The following is a 13,233-nucleotide window of genomic DNA, read 5'->3' on the forward strand; positions in this document are numbered from 1 at the left end:
ATTGTATTGTAATACAATTGTTCCCCCATGAGGAATTGTGATCAAAATTGGTGCCAAGCGCCTTTATTAGGAAAAGCAAATTCTTAACTGATTAAAGACCATGGATATTATATGTCAACTATAAAATGAGTTTTCAACTTTTCTGCTTCATTTTTAAGTGCTGAATTTCATTTCAGCTCATGTAATAGAGCTCTAAAACTTCAAAGACATTCTGCGTTCTGAAAAGGTTTTCTTGCGGTTGTAATGCTCATTTGAAATTCAAATAGCTCCTTGGAATTTGAAGCTAGCTAGAAGTTATGTACTGTAGAATAAGAGAGGGATAGATTCCTTGTATCATTGCTAATTTATAATTACAGAGAATATTTTACCTTGATACTGAGAAAGGAGCAGCAAATATATCTTTTGAAGTCATCAAATAAGTCATGAGCTTCTATGATAAACATGTGCATTGTGTAAGAAATTATTCTTTTTTCTCTATAGTTCTTATTTAAGCCATCATATAATTTTAAGTTTTTCTTAGTTAAACTCATTATTCCATATAGTAAATGATGTAGAAGACTCAGTGGAAGCATAAGACTCGTTCTCCTCCTTCAGAGAATTTGCCTTCTCTTTGTACAGCTCATGACATGCATGGCAATATCAAAGAAGAAATGAGGGATAGTTACCATTTAGAGCTAAGAATGTGAAGATGGATTGAGATGGTCGGTCTCAAGAAGGTGGCCCACTGCAGGCAGGGGTGAAGTCTGAGTGGATTGGGCTCAGGGAAGGAGCTGCCCAGGGGAGTGGGAGTGCCATGACCCAGTGTCCCTTCTGACCCTAGAGTGGCGTGTGCCTGATGCCAAAGAAGGTCAAGCAAGTCAGATTGCCATGGACAGGCCAGGAGAGGGCAGGTTAAGGGAGCTGGAATAGTAGTTTTGTATTTTATACAGTCAACTGCAGGGAGAACTTGTGGATTCTTGCCTTGGGGAGTGGTGGGAACATGGAGTGTCTCCTTAGTGGAGATCCCAGAACGGTAGAGGTAAGGTGGTTTCCCGAAACAACTATCCAACACCCCCTTCTTCCTGAGTCCAGAGAAGTGAACTAACTTGTTCAAGGGAATCCAAGTAGAAAATAGCAGATCTCCAGCTCAGATTTTCCTTTAACTCCAGGTTGATGATCTTTCTTTCATACAACAGTCCTTCTGCATATATTAAGAGAAAATGGACAGAGAAGATATAAAAGAAGCATCTTAGAGGGAGAAAGTCACAGCCTGATGGCTATTGCCCTTATATTTAGTGAGTGAGGCAGACAAATACCTAAAGAATTCAGTAAAGGACTGAGTTATTTCTAAAAAGGTTTTGCCTTTGTTTTTTTTTTTTGTTTTGTTTTTGTAGGACCAGGGATTGAACTCAGGGGTATTCTACCTCTGAGCTACACCCCCAGTCCTGTTTTTTATTCTTTTTATTTTTGAAACAGGGTCTCACTAAGTTGCTGAGAGCCTCACTAAGTACCTGAGGCTGGCTGCAAACTCACGATCCTCCTGTCTCAGCCTCCCAAGTCCTGGGATTACAGGCATGCGCCACCACTCCTGGCCCTCAAAAATATTTTATTAAAGTGAAAAACTAATCCCAATTAAACCACATACACATTCCAAACCTACCCTGACAACTGGATGAATTAATGAGTAAAAAATGAATGAATGAATGAGTGAATATAGCAACTTAAATTCATCTTTTTTTTCAGTAAATATTCTATAAGTATTAAACTACTATTTAAAGAAAATGTTTTCTTTTACAGATTCACCTTTTTGGAGTTTTGCTGGCCATTTTAGGAAACTTGGTAATCAGCATTTCCTTAAATATTCAGGTAAGAAAAACCTTATTTTTCTAACTCTGTTGTTTGATCCAGAAACACACTGTGACTTTCATGGGACTTGGGTACTTTGGCCTTTGTGGCTCTTTCCTCCATAAAAAATATTTTTAAAAAATATTTTACATAATTGAGATAAAGACAAATATAATCCAAGCTGAATTATATTCAATTTTCCCTTTTGCTCATTTTAAGAGAAATTAAATGTTTGTGTTGGCCCATGGACTCTAGACAGGGTGCCTACTATGTCTAGTGGATGAATTACCTGATTTGATTTTAGACATCTTGATTTGTTTTATAGCCTTTACTCTCAGTTAGGGTACAAATATTTTTAGAAGGAGTTTATAAGGGTACAGGGTTTTTTGTTTGTTTCTTCATTTAAGATAGTATTAAATATATCTGTATGGAATAAAGTTCTTAAAGAAAGAATGTGGAACATAAAATAGGATCTTTAACAGAAAATAATTAACAACTTAGAATAATTGCTAATTTGTGAAACTCAAAACTGAAATATTAATATTAAGCCAAATCATGAATTAATAAAAATTTTGAATCATTTAATGAATCCATTTGAAATTGAATGAAACAATTGCAGTATGTGAAACTATTGAATCATATAAACCAAACATTGAAATAGCTCCCAGAATGTTAATATAATTTTATACAAGCCCTTGCTAGAATATGATCTAATATAATTTTTTATTTGGTGCATTATAAATTTTACAACATATCGGGGTATAGAGTGTCAGACAGATGTATGTACATAGTTTAACCCAATATAATTTTAACAATTACTAAGAAATATGTTACTGGAAAAACTAAAAAAATAAATCATTATCCTTCTATCACTTTGACACAATATATGAGGAAATCAATTAATAAAGAAAAAGGGTTAGTTTGGCTCACCATTTCAGTTCTTGTTTGGCCCTGTTTGGGGCATGGAGGCAGAGTATAGTATATTGGAAGCGCATAGTTGAGGAGGCCTGTTCACCTTGGGGTAGCCAAGAAGGAAAGAAAGAGGAAGGGAGGAGGAACAGAGGGAGGGAGGGGCACCAAGGTCCCAGCATCCCCTTCACAGCATATCCCAGTGACCTATCTTTCCTTCTACAAATAGACCCTATCACCTAAGGGTTCCATTACCTCCCAAGAGCTCTAAATGCTGGCAACCACACCTTTAAAACCTGGGCCTTTGGGGGACATTTCAGACCCCAAACTATAGCACGTATAAAAAATAATTCAAAGCATGTAAAAGAAAAGGGTGACAGTCCCCTCTTTGTTCAGAAGTAACAGCTATTGATTATGCATTTTTCGCAGATCAATTTCTATGCATAAGCAGCATGTATCTATTGGGGTAGATGTTCCAAAATGTATATAACCATCAAACCAAGCCAGGTGTGATGGAACACACTTGTAATTTCAGCATTTGGGAGGCTGAGACAGGAGGATCGCAGTTCACAGACAGCCTCAGCTACTACTTAGACCCTTTGCAACTCAGTGATACCCTGTTTCAAAACAAAGAATAAAAAATAGAGCTGGGAGTGTAGCTCGGAGGTAGAATGCCCCTGGGTTCCATCCAGTACTGCAATAAATAAATAAATAAATAAATAAATAAATAAATAGCAAAGCCATCCCATAAGTCCTAATTATCCCTTAGGACTTATGAGTTGGTTTTTGTGATTAAAAAATAATGAATTGAATATATCTATATGTATATATAAATATATATAATACAGACATAGACATAGATATACATATATTTTTCATTCTACTGGTCAAAGAATAGTGTCATTTAAAATACTGAAAAGGAAGCCAGGTGTGATAGCAAATGCTACCCAATACTTGGGAAGCTGAAACAGGAGGATTACATTCAAGTTTTAAGACTAGCCTCCACAACTTGGCCAGACTCACAGCGACCCAGTGAGAACTTATTTCAAAACAAAAAATAAAAAGGGCTGGGAGCATAGCTTGGTGGTAGAACACTCCTGGGTCCAATCCTTGGGGGAGGGGGGAGAGAGAAAGAGAGACAGAAAGAAAGAGAAAGAAAGAGAGAGAGAGAGAGAGAGAGAGAGAGAGAGAGAGAGAGAGAGAGAGAGAGAAAGAGAGAAGAGAAGAGACGAGACGAGACGAGACGAGGAGGGGAGGGGAGGGGAGGGGAGGGGAGGGGAGAGGAGAGGAGAAGGAAGAGGAAAAAGAAGAAGAAGGAGGAGGAGGAGGAGGAGGAGGAGGAGGAGGAGGAGGAAGAGAGAGAAGAGAAAGAGGAAAGAGAGAGAAAGAGAGAGAGAAAGAGAAGAGAAGAGGAGAGAGAGGAGAGATTGCTAGGACCAGCCAAACTAACTTGTACATCAGTTGTACCGTGTTATCCTCATACAGCATTTTGCTGTGACCAGGCCCCATACTCTCAATGCTATGTACCATTAGTTACTTGGTGAGGGCAGGAAGAGCACCTGACAGATGCAAATGGCCTTTCATTGTTTGAAGTCTTTTGTATTACTCATGAGATTAAGAATCTTTTCTCACTTGTAATTTTACTTCTATAAATTATTATTTCATATTCTTTGTATACAATCTCTTGGATGCTCTGTTTTTGTTTTTTTATTTACTTGTAGGAATTCTCTAATTTCTCTAATACTAGTAGCACTAAGCTTTGGGCATTATATGTATTACAAGTATTTTTTTCTCACTCCGATCTATTGTTTGTGTTTCAATTTTGTTCATAGTATTTTTTCTATATACAAGTTTTATGGTTTTGTATTTTTTTTTTTTGCTACTATGAATTGAACCCATTGGCATTCTACTTCCAAGCTACACCACAGCCCTATTTTTTATTCTTTATTTTGAAACAGAATTTCACTAAGTTGTGGAGGGCCTCACTAAGTTGCGAGGCTGTCCTCAAACTTGCAATCCTCCTGTCTCAGCCTCCCAAGTACTGTGATTACAAGTGTGAGCCACCATGCCTGGCCTACACCACAAGTTTTTTTTTTTTTGGGTGGGGGGGCGGGTTGGGTGTGTGTGTGTGTGTGTGTGTGTGTGTGTTTTGTTTTTGGTGGTACTGGGGTTCCTGGAAGCCCTTCTACCTCCGGGCTACACTCCCAGACCTATTTTATACTTTTTTTTTTTTTTTTAAACAGGGTCTCCCAAGCCAGTGCAGCTGACTTCGAACCTGCGTGATCCTCCTGTCTCTGCCTCCCAAGCGCGGGGATTACAAGTGTGCGCCACCACTCCCGGCTTTACACAAGTTTTTTAATGCAATAAAATATTTGGTTTCTGGGTTCTGAATTTCGTATCACTTAGGAAGGTGTTCCGTACACCAATATTTTAAAATCTGTTCCACATTTTCTTCTAGCACTTTTATTATTTTCTTTTCAAATATTTTAAGTAATTTAGAATTGCACAAAATTCTTATAAATAATTAGGGGAAGTATCTTTATATAATGGCTAGTTTTTCAGGAATGTATAAATATACGTACATACATACATACATACATATACATACATGCATACATAAATATGTAGTTAATTTGTTTGTTTGGTCTGTTTTTGCAGTGCTAGGGGATCAAACCCAGGGCCTTGCACATGCTAGACAAGTATTCTACCACTGAGCTTTATCCCCAGCCCATTATATATATATATATATTTTTTAATACAAAGAAATATTCAAACAAGAGCCGAGCTTGGTAGAGTAAGCTTGTAATCCTAGTACTTAGAAGGCTGAGACAAGAGGAAAGCAGGTTCACAGTCAGCCTCAGCCACTTAGTTAGGCCCTCTACAACTTAGTGAAACTGTTTTTCAACCTAAACAATAAAAAAAAAAGCCTGGGGGTGTAGCTCAGAGGTAGAATGGCCCTGAGTTTAATCTCTACTATTGGAAAACAAACAAACAAACCAACAAAAACAAATATTCAAACCAGATATGAGTCAGACTGACCCCCCATCCCTACATTGTTATGATAGGTGTTTTTACCCATAAATATGAATTTATTTCAAAAATCTTCTCTTTAATAATTTCTCTTTATTTTATGTTTGTTTTGGAGTCTGGAGTTATTTGACATTCTAGAAGAAATGTTTTGATAGTGCTCTAAGAAGTCTCTTAACTTCTTAACATACACCTCATCTTTAAGTAGTGACAGTGATTCAAATTTTACAGAAATGTTATGAAAGTAAAACAATGTGCATATGTAATAAGGTCTGTAGTGGTTTGGATCTAGATTGTCCCCCAAGACCTCATGAAGAGTATGCAGCCATGTTGGAGATGGGGTTTGGTCCCTAGGGATGTGGCTTTGGGGATTATGGTTTCTCCTCCCCTTGTGCTTGCTCGCTCTCTCTCTCTCTCTCTCTCTCTCTCTCTCTCCTTCTCTCTCTCTCTCTCCTCTCTCTCTCTCTCCTTCTCTCTCTCTCTCTCCTTCTCTCTCTCTCTCCTTCTCTCTCTCTCTCCTTCTCTCTCTCTCTCCTTCTCTCTCTCTCTCTCTCTCCTTCTCTCTCTCTCCTTCTCTCTCTCTCTCCTTCTCTCTCTCTCTCTCCTTCTCTCTCCTTCTCTCTCTCTCTCCTTCTCTCTCTCTCTCTCTCTCCTTCTTCCTCTCTCTCTCTCTCTCTCTCTCTCTCTCTCTCTCACTCACTCACTCACTCTTGGCCTCCAAGATGTGAGAGCAGAGCCTTGCTCTCTCCCTGTCTCTGCTTCCCACCACCATACCCTGAACTCCACAGGCCTGGCCCGACGTGGACTGAACCTCTGAAATCTCCAGGACTGCGAACATACAAATCTGACTTCCTCTAAATTGTGTGGACAGTTGTTCTGGATCACAGCATTGAGAATATTGGCTGAAACTCTTAAGATATTATAAGGTCCTTCAAACCATAAGATGCTATATGAATATGAGTTGCTTCTGTGGTTAATATGCTTGGGACAAATAGGAAGTCATAGTAATTATTCTATAATAATCTGCAAATAAATGTAAAGACCATGGTGTAAATTTACGATACCCAAACTTTGAAAGCACATTTTAGTTTGGTAGAATTGTTTTCTTATTTACCTTCTGATTTATTTTCAGAAATATTCTCATCTCCAGTTGGCACGGCAAGAGCATCCAAGGCCATACTGCAAGAGTGTGCTTTGGTGGAGTGGAGTCCTTTTGATGGCCGTGGGAGAGACAGGGAACTTTGCAGCCTATGGCTTTGCCCCCGTTACCCTCATCGCACCACTAGGCTGTATGTCTGTCACAGGTGGGCCATTTTTCTGTGATTTGACTAATAGACATGTTAAAGAGATCATGATAATTGGCAAAAAGCATACATCACAAAAGAAGAAAGTTTGTTCTCTGTTTTCTTAGCATGTTCACATAGAGTCATGCTTCAAATTTCAGTTATTCCTGATATATTCACCATGAAGAAACTTGCATTTTGTAACTATACCATTTACATTTTTAGACCTAATTCTCACTGTCTATATCTTAATAAGTTAAAAGTAATTGAAAATGTTCAGCCTCAGCTACTTGTGCAGCCCTCTGCAACTTATTGAAAACCTATTTCAAATAAAAGAATAAAAACTAGGGCTGGGAGTGTAGCTTGAAAGTAGAATGCCCCTCGGCTCAATCCCCAGTACCGTGGAAAAAAAAAAAAAAGTAATTGAAAATGTTAAGCTGTGTGTGGTAGTGCATGCTTATAATCTCAGTACTTGAGAGGCTGAGACAGGAGAATTGCAAGTTTGCAGCTAGTCTCAGCAACTCTGCACAACTTAGTGAGACCCTGTTTCAAAATAAAATAATAAAATAAGGCCAGGAGTGTAACTCAGAGGTAGAATGCCCCTGGGTTCCATCCCCAATATCACACAAAAAAGAAAATGTGTGTGTGTGTGTGTGTGTGTGTGTGTGTGTGTGTGTGTGTGTGTGTGTTACTGAGTATTGAACCCAGAGGCATTCTATATCCAAGGTATACCCCCACCCCTTTTTATTTTACTTTTTATTTTTAATATGGTCTTGCTAAGTTGCTGAAGCTGGCCTCAAACTTGTGATCCTACCAATACAGCCTCCCAAGTATTGGGATTACAGGTGTGCATCACCACACCCAGATGATGCTGTGTTTTTATATATCAATAGAGCCTCTAAAAAGCATTTGTACTGCTATTATATTTTATTCACACGTTGAACTGACATTATAGGTAAAACCTTTGATATCTCATCCTGAATTCATAGTTTAGCATCTCTTGGACACAAGCATTAAATATTGGTTATTCTACATTGCCATAAGTGTGCAACTTTACAGTGTGTTACAATGATCTACTTTCAAGATTTATATGATTTACTAAATACATTTAAAAAAGAGTCAAATGAGATTTTGCTAAAAACTTATTTTAAAAAGAGCAAAAATCACTGCTAAGAAGGAGAACAAATTTCCTAAGCCCTGTTAAAATCAATAAAATCTTTTTGGTTTTTCTCTTTATCTGCTGCTATGGAAACAGTATGTTTCTAAAATTCTGTAAATTTAGAACGGAGAATTTAGGACTAGAAACAAGTTGATAGTCATTGCTAACAATTAGATCAAGCATACCATGTCTTACATATTCCAATTTTAATATTTTCCCTAGAATATTATATTCTTAAAGAATGCATAGCCTAAACTGAAGTAATGCATATCCAAAGAAAATTTCATTTTATTTTGAAAATAGCTTTCACTTCTTAATCTTTGAAAATGCTCTAAAATACTTTCATGATGTGTGATAGTAGAATATTTCACAAAGAATACTTACTTCACTTTCTAGAAACATTAAATATCCCCATCCTGAAATTTCTCTAAAGAGGGAAGAATTTTTTTAATTTAATTTTTATTTTTTTCTAAGTGGAACATATTGAGAGTGGTGTACTTTTACTCTGTGCTTCATGCCCTTCCCCTCCTTTTCCCTCCCCCCCAACAGAGAGTGTCCAGGCTAATCATGTTGTATTTATGCTGTTACACATATTCGTATGTAGCTCCTCCATCGAACAACCTCAGAGGGAAGAATTTATGTAGTCAGTTGCTGTCTTTAACATCCCAATAAAATGAGCAAGTGAGTATATCTTCTGTTTACTGCACAGAGCACATTTCATGGACATTCACTCTAGGGTTTTTTTTTTTTTCTTCTCAAAATCTAAGAAGTGACATATAAAATATCTTGTTAGATTGTCAAATTGGCCTCCTTCCCAGGTATTCTGAAAATGTGTTGTTCTTCAGATTGACTGTATTTAGTGCTGGTCTTTAGTTTTGTTTCTTACTGTTTTGTGCTCCGTTTCCATGAAACAGCCGAAGGAAAAAGTCCAGGCTCTCCCTTAGATAGGTGCCAAGTGGAGGATTCAGTGCACCACGTAGTATTGAAACTCTCCATTTATTTCATGCCTCCTAGTGTTAGGAAAGTTTCTTTTTCCTATTTGGTGGGGAGAGAGTTGAGATGAGAATTTGCAAGTTGCCCAAGCTGAGGGTTAGTGGTAATCGCCCTCACACACCTCAGTGATGCTATGAATCTGCCCATCCTGGCAGGACTTGCTCATTAATAGCCAGATCCTTGGTTTTCCAGCCTTCTACTCAGAAAGTATGTCCTGTTCTCCTCAGTTTCCTCCAGGGCTGATTCACCAGCCTCTGAACTCAGAACCCATGGTCTTTCTTAATATTGCAGGTCATTTTTCTTGTGTGTTCTTAGCTCTGATTGTGGTTGGATACCTCCCTTTCTGACTATTTTAAATGATTCAAGGAAGTGAATTTAGCTGGGTGTGGTGGCACATGCTTGTAATCTCCGTACTTGGGAGGCTGAGACAGGAGGATCGAGGTTTCATGGCCAGCCTCAGCTACTTAGTAAGGCCCTTCACAACTTAGTGAGACCCTGTTTCAGAATAAAAAATAGGCTGGGCATGGTGGTGCACACTTGTAATCCTAGCATTCGGGAGGTGGGGACAGGAGGATCGCTATTCATGAACAGCCTCAGCTACTTAGCGAAGCCCTTCACAACTTACTGAGACCGTATTTCAAATATATAAAGACTAAAAAATAGGGCTGGGGATGTCGCTCAGAGGTATAATGCCCTGGGGTTCCATCCCCTATACTGCAAAAAAAAAAAAAAAAAGACTAAAAAATAGGGCGGGTACATAGCTCAAAGGTAGAATATCCCTGGGTTCAGTCTCCAATACCACAAAATGTGAATTTATAACTTCAAACACAAACTATTTCTCCTTTTAGAATCTTTGCACACAGTAATACAAGTAACATTGCTCTAGCACTCCAGAGCTGAAACTGAGGTTGTTGTGAAGTGCTGTAGATGGAAGGGACTGCTGTAATGAAGATTTACCCTGGAATGGCTCCCTACTATACCAGTACCCTTTATAAAAAGTCCCCAAACTTCAGTCAACTAAAGCACAAGAAAAAATATTCTCAAAACAAATGGCTGGCTGGGCGTGGTGGCACACACTTGTAATCCCAGCATTTGGGAGGCTAAGACAGGAGGATTACAGTTCGAGGACAGCCTCAGCTACTACTTAGTGAGGTCCTTTGCAACTCAGTGAGACCCTATTTCAAAATAAAGAATAAAAAATAGGACTGGGGTATAGCTCAGAGGTGGAATGCCCCTGGGTTCAATCCCCAGTACTGTACAAACAAACAAACAAACCAAATGGCTGTGCCTACAGATAGGCAGAAAGCATAGTGTCCACTCTTTTCTGTGCTAGAATCAACCCCCATTTTTTCCTTGGGGGTTTTAAGAAAGAAATCAAACCTTCCTTTTAATTAAAAAAAAAATACACATATGTGTTGCAGTTTTACATGGGGAATTATACATTCTTTTCTAATTTTTTTTTTTTTTTTTTTTTTTTTTTTTTTTTTTTGGTGGTACTGGGGTTCCTGGAAACCCTTCTACCTCCAGGCTACACTCCCAGACCTATTTTATGTTTTTTTAATTTGGAAACAGGGTCTCTTAAGCCAGTGCAGCTGAGTTCGAACCTGCGTGATCCTCCTGTCTCCGCATCCCAAGCGCGGGGATTACAAGCGTGCACCACCACGCCTGGCTCTTTTCTGATTTTTATCCTATCTTTTAAAGCTTTTCACATTAAGTAAAAATTTAAAAATAATTAAATACTTCCACCCTTGCCTTCAATGGTCTGGTTCATACCAAAATACTGGGTTCCTTTTCTTCTAATCTAGAAGTAACAAGTATTGCGGGAGTAAACGCTCACGCACCCACGCACGCACACGATGGTCAGACCTGCTGCTGATAGGTCAGACCTGTGGCTCCGTCCTGCGTAGTCGAGCTCCTTCCTAATGTAAGGGCAGGTAATGAGGAGCACTGTGGTGAGCCTGCGGCGGCTTCAGTTCACTTCCTTCACAGGTTGCTGCTTCGAGCCGTCATCATCCTTTCTATCTTTCCTTCTTCCTCTTTCTGTTCCTCATTGACGTGCAGGCAGCCATTCTCAGCAATAGTTTTACGTGCAAATTCTCAGGTGTTCTAAGAAACAAAGAATTCCATAGCCAAACAGGTTTCTACAGTTTGGGGTTACCACTGGTTTCATTGGTGTCAGGGCTTCTTGAGAGCCTGTGGTAGGCCTGCGCCACTGTGAGTCCTCCAGAGGCGGAGGCAGGCAGTGAGCCGGCCTCCGAAACCTATGGAGCACAGATGCTTTTATAACGGGGCATCTCAAGGAAGAGCAGTCTCTGCAGAAAACCTGAGATAGTGCTCACAAGCAATTACAGCCTGCCAGAGACTCAGCCTTGAGAACCCATCAGCGCGGCAGACGTACAATGAGAGCAACTTTGGCTCAAGGGGGTTCCAGGGCCCAGCACAGCACCAGCTGTTTGAAAGCGGTTGGGGCCGTGGTATCTTCGTATCACGACGCCACTCTATGTTGCCGTTGTTGTTGAAGATCTTTCTCAATGGATGATAGGTCTCAAAGTTTATTCGGATTAAATGCTAGTTATGTTGACAGTATAGTTAATTCTAGATACTGACTTGTGTTTGCATTTCCATTCATTAAGAAAGCTCCAAGGTTTCCATTTCCTCTGGAGCCTAGGCTGGCAATCATCTCAGTATTCCAGGTACTAGTGGAATGATCAAGAGTGCAGGGCCCAGGGGCCATGCTGCCCGGGCTCAGGCCTCAGTCCTGCCTTTGGTAGGCTCCGGGACCTCATGTGAGTTGTTTAAACCAATTTCTGCCTCACAGCACAAAGCTGTTAAATGGAAGTAAAAATTGGACCTACTTCAGAGGTTGTTTGAAAGACTCAAGTAAACTCAGCCACCAAAGAAGAGAATTTGACGTAACGATGACACTAGCTATCGTCACTGCTGCTTATAATTATTATTATCACATATAAGCAAAGTATACTTTTTTATATAATGGAGTTTACTCCCATGCCCCAAAGATGGCTAATGGCTAAAATCTCCGAAATGGATGAACCAACTCAGGAAATGCGATTGGTTGTTCTCATCTACATCATTGTTAATTCGCAGGGAACAGAAAGGAAGAATCCTCTCGCCTCGTTTGTTCAGCCATTAGCAGCAATGCCCTCCAACTCCTCCACATTTTCCTTCTTGAAACATGTTAGAAAATATCATAATTTCCACATAACGAACAAAGACAAAACACATTTTAAGAAGCAGGTATAGGTGTTTGTCAGAGCCCTTAATGGAGGTCTAGATGGGAGCAGCTTCTCTTGTTAGAGCTCTGGGTTCTTAGCACTTTTGCTCACTTGCAAATTAACTACAGATCCAACTGCAATATAAGAATGTACTTTCTGGGAAAGTATCTGTTATACTAGAAATCCACCAAAAGAAAGAAGTTCTGTGGCATTTGTTACAAAATTTTAAACTGCTAATCCTTCCCATGGAAGGAACCCCTCTTCCTCTGGAGGCCTGTTCTGGCTTTTAGACTAAGTTAAACAGCCCAGTTATCTGCACTCTTCCCACATGACACAGGCCCTCCTCTCGTTTATGTGATACCTTTAATTTTAGCCAGAAAAATTCAGCTCTTTCTCATAATAACTTTATTTCTGCCCGTCTGCAAATTATTATAATACTTATTTTATTAGAGCAGGTCATTCTGGTGCCATCTGTCAGAAAACTGTCCAGAAAAATAATAAATTGATAAAGTCTAAGAGGCAGGTGTGTAGAGTCTTTGGGCACCTTACAGCCTGCATAGCCCATACACAGTGGCCTTGAGCTATGGTCCCCTTCAGAGATGCTGGTCATTCACAGTGACCTGGTAAGTGTTCCTTCTCCCCATTTAGCTGAGACCCAGGAGATGGGTGGTTTTGTGTCTTGTTACTTGTGGTGTCTCTCATACAGGGCATAGCACAGGGAAATCACATTCTACCAGCTATAGAATTGGTTTGAATTGGAATTTTGACAAAATAGGAATAGGATATTCTGTTTTAGGGTGTTAGA

At 39.4% G+C, this 13,233-nt stretch overlaps 1 protein-coding gene across 1 annotated transcript in view; it reads left to right on the forward strand.

The window, feature by feature from the left end:
* NIPAL2 (NIPA like domain containing 2) overlaps positions 1-13,233 on the forward strand; it is a gene marked incomplete at both ends in the record, with an annotated part of 100,248 nt that overhangs the window by 31,989 nt on the left and 55,026 nt on the right. The window contains 2 exons of the mRNA XM_080694747.1: positions 1,777-1,845; positions 6,893-7,064. Coding sequence (XP_080550873.1) covers positions 1,777-1,845; positions 6,893-7,064 — 241 coding nt within the window. The remainder of the gene's footprint in view (positions 1-1,776; positions 1,846-6,892; positions 7,065-13,233) is intronic.

Source organism: Muscardinus avellanarius, assembly GCF_963383645.1.
Source record: "Muscardinus avellanarius genome assembly, chromosome: 4".
Classification (NCBI taxonomy): Eukaryota; Metazoa; Chordata; class Mammalia; order Rodentia; family Gliridae; genus Muscardinus; species Muscardinus avellanarius.